Genomic DNA, 23,104 nt, shown 5'->3' on the forward strand with positions numbered 1-23,104 from the left:
TGTGTGTTCTCTCTGTGTCCGCGTGGGCTTCCTCCGGGTGACCTGTCTGTGAGGAGTTGGTGTGTTCTCTCTGTGTCTGCGTGGGCTTCCTCCGGGTGACTGTCTGTGAGAAGTTGGTGTGTTCTCCCTGTGTCCGCGTGGGTTTCCTCCGGGTGACTGTCTGTGAGGAGTTGGTGTGTTCTCTCTGTGTCTGTGTTGGCTTCCTCCGGGTGACTGTGAGTGTGGTGTGTTCTCCCTGTGTCTGTGTGGGTTTCCTCCGGGTGACTGTCTGTGAGGAGAGTGGTGTGTTCTCCCTGTGTCTGCGTGGGTTTCCTCCAGGTGCTCTGGTTTCCTCCAGGTGCTCTGGTTTCCTCCCACAGTCCAAAAACACACGTTGGTAGGTGGATTGGCGACTTAGAAGTGTCTGTGTGTGTGAGTGAATGTGTGAGTGTGGTGTGTTTCCCTGTGAAGGACTGGCGCCCCCTCCAGGGTGTATTCCCGCCTTGCGCCCAATGATTCCAGGTAGGCTCTGGACCCATCGCGACCCTGAACTGGATAAGCGCTTACAGATAATGAACGAATGAATAGTCCAGAACAAGCACTGATTACATAACAGACAGGAAACCTCCCTCAGACATTTTCTAAACATTTTCAGAAACACTCTTCAAGTATAAACACAGGCTGTGAAGGACTCATCCCTGTCCTCACACCTCCAATGAAGCTAAATTATGAATGTGAATTTTAAAGTTGCTGCAGAGTGTCCTGGCAGAGAAGCTGCTTCCGTTTACTGACGGCCCTTCAGGCTTTACTCATCAGTGTGGTTCTCTGGACGCCCGTTTTTAATCTGGGACTAAATGGCCCTGAAGAATCTCGTTAGGCATCCACCGGGAAACGGGCCCAAAAGCTCAGACCCGAAAAGGGGATCAAAGGGGTACCCCCTGCGGCCGCCTGCAGCCCCAGCTGCTGGTTGTGAGTCGGACGTGCTCTTGGCTCCTCTGTGCTAGCCATGGACGAACCCGGCCTAGCGCTGTAATCTGTGAGGCCGTGTCTCAGGGCGGCTGACGTGATGTTCTCTCTTGTATATAGGCCACACACTCGGAACACAGTGTTCCGCCAGCCGCTGACGTCACACACTCACACACACACTGCACCCCCAACCCCCAACACACACACACACACATCCCCGCGTGCTGGTCCAGAGAGCGTAAAGCTTTCAGCCTCCAACACTCATCTGACACTCACAGTGAATGCAGTGAGGGATGAGGGATGAGAGAAAAGTCACACAGACAGAGAGAGAGAAAGAGAGAGAAAGAGAGAGAGAGAGTGGAGATAACAACACAGGGGTTTGTAAAACACTGACCGCTTGTGATAACACATTATTTCATTTATATTTCATCTTTTATTTACCTCTACACTTTAGAAACTCACATGCAGCTAGACGTTGATGGGATTGGTTCCTCAGGTTTATGATGTAAGAAACTCTGCCTGTGTGAATCCAGCAGACACAGCAATGCTCTGGACACTCTATACTAAACATATGGGCCCACAAACTGTAGAAACAGACAAGCTACTGTTTCTGACTTTATATCTATCTGATGAGGTACATGTGTCTAACAGAGACTTGGACTGCGATTATCAACTCCAGCTGCACTGCTGTTTCTGATTCACTCATAACAGCACAACACATTAACACACCACCCCCTGGTCAATGGGGTCGGGACCAGCACCCAAACCCATTCCTGCAGTGTGGGGTCCTCTGGGTGAAAGGGAGTTACAAAATGCAGCTGTAAGGTCTGTGGAGCTGATCAAATGGAAAATGGCGGTAGAATATAAAGGGTGGGCTTTGAATTGTTTTGGCTGGACGAGGTGTATTGACATTCATATAGCCGTTCATTAGGGGTCACGAGGAGGTGCTGTGGGGTGAGAGATGACTCAGAGATTAGGGCATGAACCGAAGCTGGAGCAAAGTGTGGGAGAACCCAAGGGAGGTAAACAGGGACGGAGAAACAGAACGGAGAAACACAGAGATGAAAAAGCAAAAGAAGTAAAGATAGCAAGACTAGTGGGAGTGACAGAGGGTGTGTGTGTGTGTGTGGGGTGGGTGGGGGGGGGGGGGTAAGAGAGAGCAAGTGAGAGAAAGAGAGAGGGGTGGGGGCTGGGGGCTGGATGTCTGCTCTTTGCAGAAAGGACATGCTGTTTACTCCCGCTGACACTCTGCCTGGGAGAGTGTGCTGTCGCGACCTTTCAATTCCACCTCCGGCACACACGCAGCTCTGTGTGTGTGTGTGTGTGTGTGTTTGCATGTGTGCGTGTACTCATAATGTGTATGCTAACCACAGCATGTGTTTTATGCCTTCTTGTTGGTCAACACACACACACACACACACACACACTGCAGACAGACGTGTCCAGTGCCTGAGAAGCCTCAGTTCCATTTGGAGGTTGTGGTGCTCGTGTAAGTTTGGACTTAACCTGACTTTAAAGAGGTGATCATTAAAGAGTCGACCAAAACCATGATAGTGAGGGTCTCTCACTCTCTCTCTCGCTCTTTCTCTCTCTCTGTCTCTCTCTCTCACTCTCTCGATCTCTCTCCCTCGATCTCTCACTCTCTCTCTCTGTCTCTCACTCTCTCTCTCTCTCACTCTCTCTCCCTCGATCTCTCACTCTCTCTCTGTCTCTCACTCTCTCTCTCTGTCTCTCACTCTCTCTCTCGATCTCTCACTCTCTCTCCCTCGATCTCTCACTCTCTCTCTGTCTCTCACTCTCTCTCTGTCTCTCACTCTCTCTCTCGATCTCTCACTCTCTCTCTCGCTCTCTGTCTCTCACTCTCTCTCTCTCTCTCTCTCTCTCTCTCTCTCTCTCTAATCCAGCTTTTGCATTTTTAACAGGGGGATACTTCATTCTCTGGGCCATAATATGAGCCTGCTGTTTGACAACAAGGATAACCTCACTCCTGAGCCACAGCAATCACACACACACACAGTCTTGTGTAATAGTCTGTGAATTGTGGGGAAATTACATGGACTTCCATTTTGTGGATATTTAATATTAACTTATCTATATGTACTACTGGCTTATCCCTAACACTAACATTAACACAAGCCCCAACACTGGCAGTGTGTAAACAGGTTTAGTGTTTAAACTAATATATGTGAAATATTCAGCACACACACACACACACACACACATAAACACACACACACACACACAGAGGTAGGGTAGGTAAGCCAGAGGCACATACATGAAGGTCATTTATGAAAGACTGGCCGAGGTCCAGAGACATAGAAAGAGATATAATTTACAATGCCACTTTTTAAAAGCCAACACACACACACACACACACACACTTCTTCCTTCAGTCCCTTGCAGGACTCTAAGAGGCCACCGGCTTTGGCCTTTAACACCACACACGTTGCAGATTGCTTCTGTACTCTGCAGTAGCTTTTAGAGGATGTATTTGAAGCAGATTTGAATCCACTCATAGACAGAAGTCTAAAACCATAATGATGCAATATGTCTAACCCCTTTAAACTAAAGCAGTAAGCTCTGAGAGGCTGTGCATTACAGCAACATCATATCTTGAGTTTAATATCATCACTGCAGCATGTGGCTCTGTGGCAAAGAACAGCACCTTATTAAATTCATCCACAACCTGTGTAAAGGGTTATTTTATCAAATACTTTATTGTCCAACAGTTTAATGAATAAACTTCACTACGTTGTAACACCTTCAAAGCTTTGGAGAGTCTGCAAAATTCTAAAATGGAAGCATTCATCTCGTTTCATGCCAAGACACCATTTCTGGAGTGTGTACGCTCATTTTGATGGAGACTGGCACAGAGTATATTATGTGTAGCCTAAGAATGAATGGCCTTGTGAGTGGCCTCGCTGGTCCAGCTCTCCAGCAGATGGACCACTCGTTCCCAACCTCTCCTTAACAGAAAGCTGCTTATCCAGGACTCTGGCCCGAGAGCAGTGTGGATGCTGGGAACTCCCTACTGCAATGACAGATGGAAAACACTCTGATAATTCCTAAAGAGGGGATTGGACACATATCCTTTAGCATGTTGCAACATCAACGCTACGCTGTAGAAACTGCTGTGGTGCTGTGATGGTCTGAGCCTGACCTGATCTTTGCAAAAAAAACTGACACATTAATACAAAGAATACATTTAATATTCTAAGACCTTTACATAAACATCGCTCTCTTCAGGCAGCAGCAAGTGGCCATGTCTGGACTGTTTAACTGGACATAGCATAAAGTAGGTGTAAATATCTATATGACCCCAGACAACAATATATATCGGTCCACTGGCCTAAAAAGGCTGTCACACCACTGACTGTAGACCACTGTTGGTCAACCATTGGAACCCTCAGATTAGTGTCCTGTACAGGATATAATTCATTTTTATCTAATCTAATTTTTATTTAATTTTTAACTAATTCAAATCTCCTCAAACAGATTTTAAATTCACAGAGACTTTTATTCTGGAAAACACACTAACACAAATGTTACCAACAACTATGAGAGACATAATAATGAGTATAAGCCTGGTATAAAATGATTAAATGATAAAAATGTTGACACTGTGCTGATTAAAGTTATTTACTTTTCTAATTTATAAAGAATAATAAAAAAAACTAATAAAGGGGGGAAATTTAATTGGACTTTGAATGGAAAAGCGCTAAAATGTGGCATTTTGTCTAAAATTCTGTTTAATCGCCAGTGGTCCGCCCAGAAAACGCTGTGTAAAACACTAGTGAACCTTCAACTTTGCCCTCAGAGGGTCAACAGTGGTCCGCCGTCTCCTTGCTAACACGGACGATGCTAACATCCTCCTTTTACAATCCTGACCTCTAGTGGCCATCACCCACCCACACACCACCAAATTTTCCAAAAGCGTTTCTAAATCAAAATGGTGGTCTACTCTGTTGACTGTTGTTGTTTCTTTTAAATAAAATGTCTATAATATGAACTGAATTGTGGACTGTTACAGAAAGGTTTTGGCTTATACTTATTCTAATGAGAGTTGTTGTGTTGTCAGCAGTTGTGCCTTGGCCATGGAGGCAGCAACACAATTACAGCAGTCTGAATGAATACAAATTAGGAGGCCCCTGCTGCAAAAAAAGAAGATGAAAAGCAGCCTCTAATTAACCAACAGAGCACGGAAGTCTTACCACACCGAATGAGCTCAACACAGCAGAATTCAACAGGAAGAAGATGGATTTAAAACCCCTCTAACACTCATATTTCTTACCTGGCTCTGAAAACAAACTAAAATCCTAAATGTAAAAGTAAATGTAAAGTAACCAGCCAGAAAAATGATCCCAAACAATTATAAACAACAACATTTTATATATTTACTTGATGAAGTCAAAGCTAAAGCGCCCGAGGAATGAGATTTAAAAAGCTATTTATCTGAGTTTGTTTGCTAAAATAAAACCTAATATTAGAGTAATAACAAATAACAGTATCACAACCAAAGCCAGACCCATAATTACACTACGACCAGCCAAAACAGCAGAGTCACGCCCTGAGCTGGATGGAGAAGGTGGATATACATCACTGCTACTTTCATGGCTCAAAGAAAGCGATGTAGGCGGACGTGAATATGTAAACAATACACGCTGAACAAGGCTATGCGGGTGTACGTGAGAAGAAGGATGATGACAAGTGAGATATTTAACTCTGTGCTGTAAAACACACCAGGGAAAGACTGTTTGGAATTTACACCCATGGGGGACTCTTTTGGAGGGGCCTTTTCAGAAGTAAGACCCAGCTTATCACCAAAGGTTCCCCTAGGCCTGACTCGAAAGGAGACATGAGCTGTTGAAAAGAATGCACTCCACAGAAAGAGGAATGACCCCGTCACTCTGTGTGTGTGTGTGTGTGTGCCACTTCATTTTTTCCCCCATGATATTGTTTATCTGTGACATCAGTGCAACTGGCATCAAGTTCTAAAATCCCAGCAGGTGCCAGGGTCATCTGTGTGTTACGGTTAATGAATCTGATTACCTATTTATACTTTCAAATACTCCACACTGACCATATGGGTGCACACTGTACTTCTACAATTACAGACTATGGATATTCTGCATACATGGTTAGCCCCCTTCCACTCTGTTCTTCAATACTCAATGGAATACCCAAAGGTATGATTTGGTCGGTGGATCATTCTCAGTGCTGCAGTGGAATAGACATTAGTGGTTGTGTATTAGTTAAACATTGTTTTACACATCTTCAGACGGCTCAAACTAAAATATGTTTAATTTTAGCTCTACAACCCCAGTTCCAATGAATTTGGGACGTTGTGTAAAACAAATAAAAACAGAATATGATGATTTACAAATCCTTTTGTGTATTAGTGTGTGTCGCACTGTTAGGAGTGGATCAGACACAGCAGTGCTGCTGGAATTTTCCCACTCCACAGTGTCACCCCTAAATACCTTATATAAGATCTCCTATATCCCACACACACACACATATATATATATATATATATATAAACCCCAATTCCAATGAAGTTGGGACGTTGTGTAAAACATAAATTAAAACTGCATACGATTTGCAATTCTTTTTCAATCTCTATTCTATTCAATACACTACACTACAAACGGATAAACTTTATTTTGTTTTACACAACGTCCCAACTTCATTGGAATTGGGGTTGTATATAGAGTGACCAGACGTCCTCTTTTACCCGGACATGTCCTCTTTTTTAGACTTAAAAAAATGTCCGGGCGGAAATTTCACAAACGTCCGGGATTTTGTTTTTCTAGAGCTTACATAGAACTTCGAGAAGTTTCCTTCACAAACTAGTCCCGCCCTCCCCTACTCCGATTGGTTCGCTTGAGTGAGAAGGGGGCGTGGTGAAGTAGCCTAAAATCTTCTGATTGGACGGTCTGACTGTAGAGCTACCGTTATTGGTCGATAACCTTCTCTGTAAACATTTAATTGGTCAGTCTGCACGTCAGTAGTCCTTGTTTACGTCAGGCAAAGCTCCTGTACCTACATTCATCTCGAGCAGCTATGCCGAAACGTAAATGAAGTTCTCGGATGAATTAATAAAGAAATTCACATGTTTTGTGTAGAAAATAAAGCTGTAAAGGACACTTAGGTTCAGCTAAACATACAACGGCAGCGAGGGGCGAGAGCTCATATATATATATATATATATATATAAATGTCTGATCCACTCATAACAGCGCAACACACACTAATACACAAAATAATCTGTAAGTCATCGTATCCTGTTTTTATTTTTTTACACAACGTCCCAAATTCATTGGAATTGACGTTGTATTAAAAATGGCAAGATAAATTTAAACATATTTTAGTTTGAACCCAGTGAACATTTAGCCGTTGAGTCAACGTTGAAATAACGTAATGACTGCCGTCTAATCAACGTTCTCTTAAGGTTGAAAATGAAAGTTGAAAAGAAGTCCAAACACAGACATTGAAAAGACGACTATTAGACGTATTTTGGACGTCCATTGACGTTATTAATTGGTCCCGAAATAAATTACTTGTATAAAACGCGTTTTGGACGTCCACTGACGTTATCGATTGGTCACCACCTAACTAACTTATTAAGATGGATTTTGGACGTCCATTGACGTTTAAAATATGTCTTTGAAGGACAGACTACTTTTAGACCTATTTTGAACGTCCAGGGACCTTCCTTGTTTACTGGGAGGCGTCTGAACATGTGTAAAATCCTGTTTAACTGGTCACTATTTACACCAGTCACTATTACATCAGTCCAGAGTCTAAGTGCTTGTGAATATGTAACTTTTCAGCTCGAAGCACGCAAACTCTCATTCAAGTCGTTTAGTGTGGGGGAGGGAGTCCCCTTTACACACACTCTCACTCTCACGCACACACATTCTTTCCTGTATAAATACACTCATGTTCTCCAAAGAGGGCCCATTCTCCAGTCCGCAGCAGGAGAAAGCAGTGCATTCTCTGTCAGCATGGCAACTCCCACCGCAAAACCATTCCACTCCAAAATGGACCAAGGGATGGCAATGAAGGACGAGGAGAAGCTGTACAAACGCGATGGAACCTTCTACTCCACCATCATGACTCCGCCTGAGAACCTCGACGCTGCGAAGGACATGGAGGCCAGGGAGGACGACGTGTTCGTGGTCGCGTACCCCAAGTGCGGTGAGTAAGACCCGAGTCCACGGGAGAGGACGTGCTTTATGTAGTCTTGCACAAAGTTCTACAGAAGCAGAGCCTCTCAGTTCCTTCTGCACACGAGAAAAGGAGAACACAGGATAAAGTTTCACATTGCATAACTGCTCTGAACCAATCAGCTGCTCGCAGTCACGCAGACATGTTCCCCTCTGTCTGTCTGCTTCAGCTCAGTTAGGCTTTCATTTCAGTCAAGTCCAACGTGCTACTGCTACAGTTAGCCACAGGTTGGAGTTTGCTTTATTGTAAAAGGCAGCGTAAAGTAACCCCAAGGCTACACAAGACAGGAGTAGACGCCTGTGTGGAGACCAGCACTTCCACAAAATCCACAAAATCAAGTGTCACATATTGTTAACACGTCAGTGTGCTGTTGTATTTATGCTAAAAAGGAGACATGTTGTGAATGAAATAAGCAGTGAACACCATGGCAGAGTTTAGAAACTGCAGTGTCTCAAACGGGCAGATGAAGGCAACAAGAGTTTGTGATGTCATAAATCTAAGAAACCAATCCTGTCAGTCTGTGGACAGGGCTTTCAAGCTACAGGCGAGTGGTGGAGGGTTAAGTGGAGATAGAGGTTGGGAGAAATTGCTTATCGCCGCTGTCCAACGAAAAACATGTTTCTCCAAAATAGTAACTTTACAGGAGAAGGAAAAAACCTTCTTAAATTCCAGTGGAAGTCAATGTAATGATTTTATTCCAAGTAATTTTGGAGCATTTCTATTGGTCCATAAATCATGAAATTTTCACACTATGTGCTTCTGCATTCTTAGGGTGTAGTATCCATATCTTTGCCAGAAGCGGGTCAAGTGTATTTTGGCCCACACCATTTTCATTGTAAAATATAACACAAATCAGAACACAGCATCTAAATCAAACATGACGAAAGTGTCAGAGGATGTGACTAGACTAGCGAGACTGGAATCTTGTGCCTCAGGGAATTTCAGCAGGTTTCATCACTGTGTATCGTGACTGTGCATTTTCATAATCACATCAAGCTGGTATTTGTAGTTAACCGTACCTAGCGTGACTAAGGGTGTTTACTGGAGTATGATATAATCCTCACTGTGGCTCGCCTTTTGTCAACATCGCCTGCCATTGTTTACTTTCAAATTATAGAAACTTCTTGAAATGCAGGAAATGAGAACCCTAACACACCCACCCATACACACACACAGTAATTTTGAAAACGTGTGCTTTGTCACAGGGTTCAACTGGATGGTGGGGATAGTGAAGAAAATCATGAGTGCCTCTGCTGGGATTACTGCCCCCGACAGGCCCCCTATCATTGAATTCTACTCTCCAGAAGTGCAACAGGTTTGAACCTTAAGCTTTACTGTAGTTAACATACACAGTTTAAAAGCACACATTTCCATGTTGACTTGATTCCTGTGCATAGGTTTAACTGTGGAGTGAACAGACTTAAGAACATCCTTGGAATGACCAAAAGAATTCCACTATACAATTCCCTAATAAGGAATGATTTGGAACACTTTTAAAAAATCTTAAATTTAGAGTGTGTATGTTATTAATAATTTAATCCTTAGCCCAGTAAACAAAGAAGGTCCCTGGATGTTCAAAATAGGTCTAAAAGTAGTCTGTCCGTCAAGGACATATGGATTTTGGACGTCCAAAATCCATCTTAATAAGTTAGTTAAGTGGTGACCAATCGATAACGTCAGTGGACGTCCAAAACGCGTTTTATCCAAGTAATTTATTTCGGGACCAATTAATAACGTCAATGGACGTCCAAAACACGTCTAATAGTCTTCTTTTCAATGTCTGTGTTTGGACGTCTTTTCAACTTTCATTTTCAACCTTAAGAGAACGTTGATTAGACGGCAGTCATTACGTTATTTCAACGTTGACTCAACGGCTAAATGTTTACTGGGTAGACATCTAAGATGCTGCTTTATTTACTTACTCATTTGCTGCTTTATTTTATTTTTTATTATTAATTCAGCTATGTATAGTCTGATTTTAAAGTTATGCTTTTGCCCCAGTATTGAGATTACCCTGTAGATTCTTGACCAATTAAATGCATTTCTTCTTCTAATAATAATAATAATATTATTATTATTACTACTACTACATGGAAGGTCACACTGTTAAGAGAGAGGTCAGATGTATTTTTCCCCAGAAATTTTTCTGAGCTCTCTGTATTCAATTAGTTACAACAACAAAGTATTCTATTATCCTGAAGCCGTTGTCATCTATACAACAATCTCTGCTGTTTCTCATTACATTTACATTTATCACAGCAGTTACTAAACCCATGAAGGATAATAAATAAAGATGCATCAAGTTAAAAGGTTAATGACATGTAATAACCTTGTCTTAAGGCTGTTCTGGTGCTGAGCTTATAATATTGACCTTGCATTTTCTGCAATGTGTGTGCTGCAGGTCGTAGCGCAGTCACCTTCGCGGAGATTTCTTGGAACACACTTCCACCCAGACAACATTCCCGTGTCTTTTAACACCAAGAAAACAAAGGTCAGTAAGTGTGAGTACATCGTGAAGCATGTAACAAATGACACTAGCTTCTGTAAAAGACAATAATTAGACAAATATTTAATTCATAATGTGGTCAAAAGTGACTCTGCAACACACACACACACACACACACACACACACACACACACAAACAACAGACTGAGCCACTGAGGTGGTTCCATTCATGATCCTCCCAAAGGTTCACCTAAAGGATAGAACAATTGAGGGCTAGTTCAAAATCCAAGTCCAAAGTCTAGGAAAATAGTCCCCACATCGTGTTTCAAGATCCTGTGTGATATGTTCTGTGTTCAACACCAGCCCATGTCGAAAATATGCATGACAACATATAGGTATACATTAACAGTATGTTAAAATGGCTCCAGAATTGGCATTCGTGGCAACGAAACTGCCCTCAATCTAATGTCTTTTGTTTACAGATGTTGGTGGTGTTCCGAAACCCCAAAGACACAGTCGTCTCTTATTACCATTTTATGAACAACAACCCAGTCCTGCCCAAGGCTGAGTCCTGGGACAAGTTCTTCTCTGACTTCATGAGCGGTGATGGTAAGCACTCAGTATATTTATATCGACTTGTTTTCAGAATGTAAGATACACGACTCCTTTCTTTCATTATTTTCTGTGAAGAAGTGACCCTGATTAAAGTAGGTGTGTCATTGTCATCGGGAATGTGCTCATGTTTCCTGTGCAGTGGCCTGGGGTTCTTATTTTGACCACGCACTGGCCTGGGAGAAACGCATGGATGACCCAGGTGTGCTGGTTTTGACCTACGAGGAGCTGAAGGAGGTAAGAGCACTTCCTTCTGTGTTAATGCATCAGAGAGAATCAAAACTGCGCTGGTGCAAGCTCTCGGTTAATTTGAGGCTTCCCTTCACAGTATGACCATGGTTTCAAACGCTCTTTTACCACATCTTTCTTCCTTCATATCTAGAACTTGCCAGAGGGTATAAAAAAAGTCGCAGACTTCTTTGGCTTCCCTTTAACAGAAGAGCAGCTCACGACCATAGCTAAAGAGACCACATTCAGTTCCATGCAGGAGAAGTCCAAAAACTCACTTGGCAATTTTGGAAAGGTCTTCTTCCGAAAAGGTGAGTAAGTTAAAGACTAAGAAAGCCATTGATTTTCTGTTAAAGCAGCTCTGGGTAGAATTGTTAACTTAAAATGACAAAAATCATAGTGATGTTCCACTGGGCTGTAACAGGGAGAAAAGAGCCTCTTTTGTTACTACTCCAGACTCCAGCTGTTTGAACAGGTTTAGTCTGGTCCTGTTTGCTGGCCATAGACGAGGAATACAAAAAGTATTTCCCCACTTCTGGTTCTAGGGCTGTAGTGCTTTTAACTCTAGGGAAGTGGTTCTCAAACTGTGGTAACAAGCAAGAAGAGGAGGTACGCCAAATGATCTCAATAAATTGATTACAAGGACTTTATTCATAACTGAAAATCTAAAGTTGTATGTGTAAATCACAATAATGTTTCAGTTTTCATAATTATGCCCCAGTGAAATTTGTGTTGTAGAAAGATACAATTCTGCTCTCTCTCTTCGCCAATCGCATTGGGTAAAACAATAAAACACAAGATCAAGCCTTAGTAGGGCATTTAAACATCAGTCTTGCAAGAAATCACACATCTTAACAATATTTAAGTATCTCTAACAGTGTTGTAGTTCTTTGTGTGCAAAACTGCATGTGGAACACAACACATTTCCATTTCGCGACAGATATTTCCCTCGGTGTAAAAGTTAGCTTAGCGGTTAGCTTCCTTTTCTCTGAGGGGAAAGATCTACCGCCATTTTAATCCTTACATGTAGAGTACGGATACCAACACAGGACAAACGTAATCTCATTGTGAACCTCTCAAAACCACTGAATGTGGCAGTAACTGTCTCGTTTGACTGTCACAAGCAGGGGAGATGGCCGAAGTTAGGGGGCGCTAGTAATCTTAGCGGTATTAGCACCTACTTAAACAAAAGCGTTTTTATCTAAAAACATATTTTCTTTCAAAGTCAAGCAAGTCTTGGACATTAATCTACACACATTTGACTCCTGAAAAATGTTGATTTGAGTGAGTAAAGTACTTCTATTTATTTACAGTTAGCTAAGATTTCCAATATTTTAATTAAAGTGGCCAGAATTTGTCTGTAAAGGAACGGCGGGCGGCGGGGGACACAGCGTTCCTTTGCTTTTTTTCCAGGGAGGGGCCGCGATCCCCCAGTTTTTTGAAGTACCCCTCAGTAACAGGATCACATCCAGCTCCGCCCACTTCCAGCTCCTTCGTCATGGGAGCCTGTTATAGTGTAATCCAATGAAAACACAATGAGGGAGGAGCTGGATCACATCCAACTCCTTCCTTCCTATGGATTTCTGGTTCTCTTTTTTCAGAAATCCGTGTAAAGAAAGGCCAGTTTCCGCCGCTTAATGGACGTAAGCAAAGGCTTGAAACAGACGTTAGCACTTTGGATTCAGTCATAAAAAGGGCAAAGCAAAAATGAGAAAACACTTATTGCCTATAAATTGTATATGTTCTCATAAATATATAATTGAGGGCGGCACGGTGGCGCAGCAGGTAGTGTCGCAGTCACACAGCTCCAGGGGCCTGGAGGTTGTGGGTTCGATTCTCCGGGTGACTGTCTGTGAGGAGTTGGTGTGTTCTCCCCGTGTCCGCGTGGGTTTCCTCCGGGTGCTCCGGTTTCCTCCCACAGTCCAAAAACACACGTTGGTAGGTGGATTGGCGACTCGAAAGTGTCCGTAGGTGTGAGTGTGTGAGTGAATGTGTGTGTGTCTGTGTTTCCCTGTGAAGGACTGGCGTCCCCTCCAGGGTGTATTCCCGCCTTGCGCCCGATGATTCCAGGTAGGCTCTGGACCCCCTGCAACCCTAAAATTGGATAAGCGGTTACAGATAATGGATGGATGGATGGAAATATATAATTGGGTTTAAAACATTCAGTGTAGGCCTATAGTTGTTTGTATTGTCTCTTATAATTGGAAGGACCAGGGGCGCACGTGTTTCTGTGGTAAAAATGGTGGTATTTGGAGGTTTTGGTTTGACATTGGGCGGTACTGGGTCTTAAACGTTGCTCTAGAGTAGTACCCACTTTTGAATTGCTCCACTGCAGTGAGCCACACTGAAGCCAGCTGTATTTTCATGTAATAAATTCTTCTCCCTCCTTCAGGTGAAGTTGGCGACTGGAAAAATCACTTCAGTGAGGCCCAGAGTAAACAAATGGATGAAGAGTTCCAGAAGAAATTAGCAGGAACCAAACTTGGTGCCCAGCTGAAATATGACATTTACTGCAAATAGATGAAGGCCAGGGCCTTAAACAGTATCTACTTCTGAAAATAAGAAGACGGAGAGATGTGAAGAAAGACACTAAACGAATATCATTCCATTTTCTACCTGTTCACTACGTGAAGTAAAACACAAGCTGTGCAACTTTTTTTAAACCTAGGATTTAACACTCTTTTGATACTAATCCTGTTGAATTTATTTACAAAATAAACTATGAAGTGCTAAAATAAGGTATGTTCCTTTATGTCACCAGTAGATGGCGCTATGGCTCTCAGAGACAGAGCTGTGCTTCATGGTTCACTCATCTACACCCAAGAGGCAGTGAGATCTGCATAGTTTACACTCCCTTGCTCTGCACACAACACACCGGCGCTCTGTCCGGGAACAGTGTGTGAGTATGAGTTGTTGAGTTGCCAAAAAGTGAAATTGAGTCTGAAGATGGAGAGTCTCCATCTTCAAGTGCTTGCTCTCCAACCTAATGAGGCCTAATCAGGCCAGGGTCCCTGCAGCGCGAAAGCCAATCAACAGGAGATGGACTGAACAGGAACAGGAGATAGTGAAGTCATTATGAAGAAGCATTAGGAAATTCTTCTCGAAACAAGACACAGGAAACACAAATAATGTAGAACCTCTAGATCAACGAAGACCACATCCTAGTAAACAAATTATAATCATAATCTGTTTAATAATTCGATGAGATCCAGCCAGTCGGGCATTGCAAAGCTGCAGAGCGTCACCGCGGCACTGCAGGTGGTTTCAATGCCACAAGGCTCCAGGGTCTTGGGTTTGATCCTCTCCTCAGCTCACCGCGCAGGTGCTCGGCTTTCCTACCACAGTCCAAGGTCACGTGTTGGTAGGTGGAATGGATGTGTGAGGGACTGGTGTCTGCGACACAAGCCCGTTTGGTAATGTGCGTGACTGTAAACATGTAAACACTTAATTTAAATTTCACGTTACATACCCAGAGTAGTGCAGAGTAATGTAATTGTGCGTCTTTCAAACTGAGAAGAGTCAAGTGCATTGAGATGATTAGCATGCGCTAATAATGAGGAGGACAAGCTTCTTCAGTTGTGAGCTCATTTCAGCCCCAGAATTCAGGCCACTTGGTGAGACCCTCGTACAAATGAAGCCTCAGAGTCATCAGCGGTGACGAGAGTGAGCCGCTGTATTAATGAACGCTGCGCTCGCCGTCTCACGTCCGGTTCAGGGACTCGACACCTTTGGGTGAGGAAACAGGCGCAATCCCACGAACACCCAAAGGCAACGGCTGTTCAAACTTTTAGATGAATTACTTATTAATTAACTCACTCCTCCTGTGGGTTTATACGATATCTTCAGAACATCATTTGTTCCTGGTGGTCGTCAGATTAGAGCTACGTCAAGGTCCTTTTTGGTTTTTGACATTTCCTCCACGGGGCAAAGGTGAAGCAGCGAAAGTTGGGCTGGGATTAGTGCAAGTGAAGTGTAATGTCACTTTATTAAAGACCGTTTGTCGTGCCTTTTCCATCTCTGCAGTGGTCATCAAGGTCCTGATGGAGCAAAATATCAGTGCTGTGAAAAACATCCAAATCCTCTAAGTTACTGATGACTGCCCTTTTCCTCAAAGATGGGCGTGGGATTAGGATTGAGAGACTGTGATTGAGGGGATGTGGGTAAGCAGCTCAATTCCTATCGCCTCACTCAGAGGAGGGGGCGGGGCAACACCGTGAGACAAAGTTTTATTGCTTCTTCACCCCTGAGAGGCTTTTATAGGCAGTGTTTGGGATTTTAGGGCTTACATACTCATGTAGGGGGTCCTACATGGGGGTTTACATTTCAAACAAAATCACGCCAAATCAAAGTTTATATGTAATATACATGGGTATGCAGGGGTTTCCTCCAGGTGACTGTCTGTGAGGAGTGTGGTGTGTTCTCTCTGTGTCTGTGTGGGTTTCCTCCGGGTGACTGTCTGTGAGGAATGTGGTGTGTTCTCCCTGTGTCTGCGTGGGTTTCCTCCAGGTGACTGTCTGTGAGGAGTGTGGTGTGTTCTTTCTGTGTCTGCGTGGGTTTCCTCCGGGTGACTGTCTGTGAGGAGTGTGGTGTTTTCTCTCTGTGTCTGCGTGGGTTTCCTCTGGGTGATTGTGAAGAGTGTGGTGTGTTCTCCTTGTGTCTGCGTGGGGTTCCTCCGGGTGACTGCCTGTGAGGAGTGTGGTGTGTTCTCCCTGTGTCTGCGTGGGTTTTCTCCGGGTGACTGTCTGTGAGGAGTGTCGTGTGTTCTCCCTGTGTCTGCGTGGGTTTCCACCGGGTGACTGTCTGTGAGGAGTGTGGTGTGTTCTCCCTGTGTCTGCGTGGGTTTCCACTGGGTGACTGTCTGTGAGGAGTGTGGTGTGTTCTCCCTGTGTCTGCGTGGGTTTCCTCCGGGTGACTGTCTGTGAGGAGTGTGGTGTGTTCTCCCCGTGTCTGCGTGGGTTTCCTCCCACAGTCCAAAAACACATGTTGGTAGGTGGACTGGCAACTAAAAAAAAGTGTCCGTAGGTGTGAGTGTGTGAGTGTGTGTTGTCCTGTGAAGGACTGGCGCCCCCTCCAGGGTGTGTTCCCGCCTTGCGCCCAATGATTCCAGGTACGCTCTGGACCCCCCGCGACCCTGAACTGGATAAGCGCTTACAGATAATGAATGAATGAGATATCAATATAGAGTCTATGAGATAAGAGATTAAAATATAGATGCAGTATAGAATAAAAAAAAAACAGCACTCAAATAAGCATAAGATGAGATAAAGGTACAAAGACCTAAAAATATACTGTATATATATAAAGGAACTTGCAAAGAAGTGAGCATTAGTGTGCAATGCAGAGTGAATGCTACCATGTAAAGTGCAGAGTGTAAACGTGCAAAAGTGAATGTGCACCTCCTTTTTTAATTAACTTTGTTTATTATTTGGCATCCGAATCAGTCTTCACACCCAAGAAGAAAGTATAATGGCTTAAACATGCAAATGAATTCCTGTTAGAGAACAAAAGACGAAGAGACTATTAATCATTAGATCACTGTCAGTGACGGTGCTGCTTTCCATGAATGAATAGTTCATCTCTGCTCTTCTGCTCTTCAAAGTACAAAGGCATTCCCTAATACCTTAAAAATGTTTGAGGTGCACCTCATCACCATCATTCATCATTATCAGAACTGGGAATATGCAAATAGCCCAAACCTACATCTCTCCCACATCCACCCCTCGGTCACTCGCCTGCAGCTCAAAAGCCCCACCCTGCAATTTCACGGGATGAACTGTAGCGGCCGTCTTTGGTCAGAGCTGAAATGCTTTATTAATTTTCATATTCTAACCAACAAACTACAACACAGGGCGCCATGGTGGCGCAGGAGGTAGTGTCGCAGTCACACAGTTCCAGGGACCTGGAGTTTGTGGGTTTGAGTCCTGCTCCGGGTGACTGTCTGTGAGGAGTGTGGTGTGTTCTCTCTGTGTCTGCGTGGGTTTCCTCCGGGTGACTGTCTGTGAGGAGTGTGGTGTGTTCTCTCTGTGTCTGCGTGGGTTTCCTCCGGGTGACTGTCTGTGAGGAGTGTGGTGTGTTCTCCCTGTGTCTGCAGGGGTTTCCTCCGGTTTCCTCCCACGGTCCAAAAACACATTGGTAGGTGGATTGGCGACTCAAAAGTGTCCGTAGGCGTGAGTGTGTGAGTGAATGTGTGGGTGTCTGTGTTGCCCTGTGAAGGACTGGCGCCCCCTCCAGGGTGTATTCCCACCGTGCGCCCAATGATTCCAGGTAGGCTGTGGACCCACCGTGACCCTGAACTGGATAAGGGTTACAGACAATGAATGAATGAATGAAACTACACCACACAGATACATTAAGAAGATCAATTGCTTGTTTTTATTGTTTTTTGCTACAAGTGTAAACGGTCAGTGTGTACACGATTTGGCAGATGTCTCTCCATTTTTATTAAAAACAGCCATTTTAATATCCATCTGCTGTCTATTTTGTTTTATTCATAGCAGGAACTGGAATGTGTGAGTGTGTGTCGCCCTGTGAAGGACTGGGGTCCACTCCGGGGTGTGTTCCTGCATTGTGCCCAGCGACCCTGAACTGGATACGCGTTTACAGACAATGAATGAATTAATGAATAGCAGGAACTAGTTAGGAAAATATAATGGTATGCATATATTAGCTAGGTTAGCGAATCTAGCAAGTAAGCATTACGTCTTCAAAGCAAAGCAGCTGTGTCAAAATAAAAGTCCATTTTCCTTTTAAATCTTTAAAATACTGCTGCCTTTTAGGTTCTTCACAAAAGTTCCTATTCATGGCATAATATGAGTTCAAGAGGCTTTTTGTCAGAGGAAAAATGAACAGCATGAAAACTCTAGCGACTGACAGCTGTCCTCCCATGAACCCTCTCTAACCGCAGCTCTCACACTTCCCTGTTTTGGCACAATTACCTTTTATTATTGACACAGCTCCAGCTCTGCAAGTCGGAGCTCATCAGAGAAGATCGGAGTTTCCCACCAGGAACTATAGCTTTTGTTGGCGTTCATCTGCACAATGTTCCAACAGGACTTTCAGGCTACATCTGAAACACCTATGTGCTGTTGAAGTGGGGTTTAATGCACAGCAAATATAATCTTAAATATATGGGAAATGAAAGCTGAAGTTCACCACAGATGCTGAAAAAAATGAAGAACTCGAGAGAGTTTAACGAAGAGAGAACGCAAAGATCAGGTTTGTCCACAAGAAACAAAATGGCCGAGATGCAGTTACAGACACAAACTTGCAGAAATTATACTTTTCAAGATCTGATACACATCAAATACAGTTTTGGGTCAGGTCTTGGTTTGTAGAATAACGTGAGACTGAAATTAAAGCTTGCAGTTTTACATTATAAAAAAAGAGTAATGCAATTAATGGAACATAATTTAAAGAGTAATGGAAACTGCTCTGAATATATTAATAAAATTAGGCATAAATATAAATTTTTCAGTTGTCTACAAAACAATACACACAAACCCTTCCTCTGAACTGTGTCTGTGTGGATGAATGATGTCGGAGCAGCAGGCTGGCTCCTCGCTGGAGATGCTTTCTTGTAATAATGAACAGCTTCACGAATGTCAGAGACAGTGGTCTGTTCAGCGTTTGACCATCAGCAAGAGACAACGATGGGCCAGCTACAGCCTGGCCTCCACTTAGAATGAGAGTGTTTATATAGAAAGAGGCTATTTGCTGTTAGCTGAATTCAGTAAAATCATATACATATATTTGGACAGTTTTTTGAACAGCACACAGGAAGCACTGAATTCACTCTGATTTATGTCACTTTGCATAGAGTGAACATGCACACGCCATGACTCCTCTATCAAAACAAACTGAGGCTACAGTAGTTTTTAATGACACCTACTGGACAATTTTAGACAATGAGGTTCATACCAAATTTAGTTAGAATTTCTAATGATTAACATTCATTCATTCATTGAGTGCTTATCCAGTTCAGGGTTGCGGTGGGTCCAGAGCCTACCTGGAATCATTGGGCGCAAGGCGGCCAATGAACGTGTGTTTTTGGACTGTGGGAGGAAACCGGAGCAGACAGTCACCCGGAGAAAACCCACGCAGACACAGGGAGAACACACCACACTCCTACAGACAATCACCCGGAGGAAACCCACGCAGACACAGGGAGAACACACCACACTCCTCACAGACAGTCACCCGGAGGAAACCCACGCAGACACAGAAAGAACACACCACACTCCTCACAGACAGTCACCCGGAGGAAACCCACGCAGACACAGGGAGAACACACCACACTCCTACAGACAATCACCCGGAGGAAACCCACGCAGACACAGGGAGAACACACCACACTCCTCACAGACAGTCACCCGGAGGAAACCCACACAGACACAGGGAGAACACACCACACTCCTCACAGACAGTCACCCGGAGGAAACCCACGCAGACACAGGGAGAACACACCACACTCCTCACAGACAGTCACCCGGAGGAAACCCACGCAGACACAGGGAGAACACACCACACTCCTCACAGACAATCACCTGGAGGAAACCCTTATATTTCTATAAGTTAGAAATAAGTTGAATAATATTATTATATTCTTACAACAATTTCCAAATGAATAATACTAGATATTTAGACTAGATTTAAGTACATTTTACTTGCTTAAATTTAATGTTTTTGCAGTGAATGATTGGGTGTAAGGCAGGAAAACAACCTGGAGGGGGCACCAGTCCTTCACAGGGCAACACACACACACACATTCACTCACACCTTCAGACACTTTTTTTGAGTCACCAATCCACCTACGAATGTGTGTTTTTGACCATTTTTTATGAGATAATAAAGTAGAATAGATGGAAGCACGGATATGTTGTCCCCGCAGCTACTCAGACTATATCCTACTGAGTGTAATATCTGTTTTAAGGCAGTGAAAACATGTGGCAACCTGCAAACGCCCACGTTTTAGGGAAGAGGGTCTGTGACTCATAAGTTGCAACAAGCTCAGTTGAGCTGGGTCAGTCATATAGTTATTACATCCAAAAAATATGTGGACTGTAAGCCAATACCTTACTAGTAGCGGTAACAAACAACAGCTCTGTTCTACGCTAATGCCATATTAGAGAAGTGCAACATGATTCATATCCTCAAACGAAATGTAATGTTGAAAATTAGAGGGAAAAATGATCATGCAGATCCAATAGAAGGCTGACACTAACCGACAGTTTCAGAAATCAGTGGACAAACAACAACCTGATCTGTTTTCTTAGGAATCAGCCGCTATAAAATACTTTACATTCCACACTTTAAAAACAAAAGGTGTGTAAAAGGTTAAGTATTTAATAAGTAATTTTCATAACTACAATCCATCCATCCATCCATTAACTATAGGCGCTTATCCAGTTCAGGGTCGCGGTGGGTCCAGAGCCTACCTGGAATCATTGGGTGCAAGGCAGGAATACACCCTGGAGTGGGCGCCAGTCCTTCACAGGGCAACCCAGACACTCACACACTCACACCTACGGACACTTTTGAGTCGCCAATCCACCTACCAACGTGTGTTTTTGGACTGTGCAAGGAAACCGGAGCACCCGGAAGAAACCCACGCAGACACAGGGAGAACACACCACACTCCTCACAGACAGTCTCCTGGAGGAAACCCACACAGACACAGAGAGAACACACCACACTCCTCACAGATAGTCACCCAGAGCGGGAATCGAACCCACAACGTCCAGGTCCCTGGAGCTGTGCGACACCTACGTGCTGCGCCACCGGGCGGCACAACTCCAATACAATGTGCAATTATTTGTTATTGTTTGTTTTACTGTATGTGTTATTTTTTGTAAAGCATCTTTGAGTTTATGAAAAGCGCTATATAAAACTGATGTATTATTATTATTATTATTTAGCAGCGTACAACAGAGTTTGTTTCCCACACTAATGAACTAGGGACTGTGAACACACACCCAGAGCCCCCTGGGAGCAGTTGTGTGTTCAGTGCTTTGCTCAAGGGCCCCTTGCAGCTGTGGACTGAGGGAGGACAGAGTTATTCTTTCATTCCCACCACCACGCCCAATTTTGGGAATTGAACCAATGACCTTTCAGTGCTACGCCGTCTTCTCTAACCCATGGCTCCCGTACATCAACCAACTCAAGCACCACATACCTCACTGTCCGTTCTGTTAGACACACCTACCTGTGTTGGTACACAGAACGTTGCTTATCAGTTTGTTTTGGTCGCGCTCTAGTCCTTCATCAGTGGACACTGGGCGCTGTCAGCTGTATATATCTTTGGTTGGGGGACGATCCTCATTCCAGCTGTGACGCTGAGGGGTTTAAAAACTCCAGCAGCACTACTGTGTCTGATCCACAAGCACCAGCAGCACCACCACCACTTCAGTGTCACTGCAGCACTGAGAATGATCCACCACCCAATCATACCTGCTCTGTGATGATTGGACATTTGACACTGGCAAAGTATGCAGAGCAACAGGTGAGCTACAGTGTGTAACTAGAATTACGACGTACTCCAATAGGTTTATTCTAAATGTTATGGCGAAGGTCAGCGGGAGAGCGACCGAGAGGCACCGCATCATTGTCCAAGGACCAGGCGGTGACCACACAAAGGAGCTTTCTGCATTAGCGACTAATTTCCCTCTCTGGTTTCTCTATCCCCATCGCAGAGGGATATGGACTCGTGGTCCCTAGGCACCAGTCACAGGAAATGAGTGCAGTCGGGTCAGAACAGACACACTAACAGATCACCATTACCTCAGCAGTGTCTGCATTTCTCCAAAGCTCAATCACTCTGACCACACATGCCTCCACAACAGTCAAACAGAATCTTTAAACTGGAGCTCTGCCTGTCCCCACATACATGCCTTTAACGAGGGGACTGTCCGGGCCAACTGCAGCATGTTTCTACACCCGCTGACCACACGAGAGCAATTTGTAGTTCCACAATTACCCGTCCATGTGTTGCTCTGTATACTTTTTAAGCCTTGGCTCACTCTGGTCTTTGATGATCAGTGCCCTCATTGGACCACCACAGAGCAGGTTTGATTTGGGCGCTAGATCAATCTCTGACGCGGTGGTGGTGTGTTAGTGTGTGTTACACTGGAGTTATGAGTGGATCAGACACAGCAGTGCTGCTGGAGTTTATGTCCACTCACTGTCCACCCTGTTAGACACACCTGTCCTGTTGGTACAGATGTAAAACCAGAGACAGTGGCTCATCTGTGTCGGTCGTCCTCTAGTCCTTTGTCAGTTGGATGTTTTCGGTCAGTGGACTAAACACTGAGGGTTTCAAAAACTCCAGCAGCACTGCTGTGTCTGATCCACTTACATTTCTGTGGTGGTCCTGAGGGGACTCCTGACCGTTGAAGGAGAGAGATGTGCTACAGTCTGTAACTGGAGAACTACAAAGTGCTGATAAATGGAGCTGATAAAATGGACAATACGTGCAGAAACATGGAGGTCATTTTAATCCTATGGCTGCTGGAGTGTGGTGGACCTTTTTTTTTTGTAGTGACCAAAACCTTCCCCTCCCCGAGCGTTCGTGTTCTAGGCTACTGCTGAGGTTCTGATCGTGACTTACTCCCAGGCCTGACATACTGTGGAAGAAAATGTGCAGGAGAA

At 44.0% G+C, this 23,104-nt stretch overlaps 1 protein-coding gene across 2 annotated transcripts; it reads left to right on the forward strand.

Annotated features, from left to right (window-relative positions):
* The first annotated feature begins 7,874 nt into the window (after nucleotides 1–7,874).
* Nucleotides 7,875–14,185, forward strand: sult6b1 (sulfotransferase family, cytosolic, 6b, member 1). 2 transcript variants are annotated; one of them, XM_066648110.1, is made up of 7 exons: nucleotides 7,875–8,145; nucleotides 9,381–9,481; nucleotides 10,577–10,666; nucleotides 11,104–11,230; nucleotides 11,376–11,470; nucleotides 11,616–11,772; nucleotides 13,854–14,185. In XM_066648110.1, exons 1-7 carry the CDS (start codon nucleotides 7,953–7,955, stop codon nucleotides 13,979–13,981), a joined length of 891 nt encoding a protein of 296 aa, XP_066504207.1. In that variant the 5' UTR covers nucleotides 7,875–7,952; the 3' UTR covers nucleotides 13,982–14,185. The 2 variants fall into 2 exon arrangements, with proteins under 2 accessions (XP_066504207.1, XP_066504206.1); XM_066648109.1 differs by having other exon boundaries at nucleotides 7,877–8,145; nucleotides 9,381–9,490.
* Nucleotides 14,186–23,104: the final 8,919 nt, after the last annotated feature.

Source organism: Hoplias malabaricus, chromosome 16 (genome assembly GCF_029633855.1).
Source record: "Hoplias malabaricus isolate fHopMal1 chromosome 16, fHopMal1.hap1, whole genome shotgun sequence".
NCBI lineage: Eukaryota > Metazoa > Chordata > Actinopteri > Characiformes > Erythrinidae > Hoplias > Hoplias malabaricus.

Excerpts from the sequence above, each read along its gene's own strand:
- sult6b1 (XM_066648109.1), top strand. The coding sequence starts at position 7,953 with ATGGCAACTCCCACCGCAAAACCATTCCACTCCAAAATGGACCAAGGG. Across the intron at positions 9,491-10,576 it reads ACTCTCCAGAAGTGCAACAG|GTCGTAGCGCAGTCACCTTC; the intron begins GTTTGAACCTTA and ends TGTGTGCTGCAG. Across the intron at positions 10,667-11,103 it reads TTAACACCAAGAAAACAAAG|ATGTTGGTGGTGTTCCGAAA; the intron begins GTCAGTAAGTGT and ends TTTTGTTTACAG.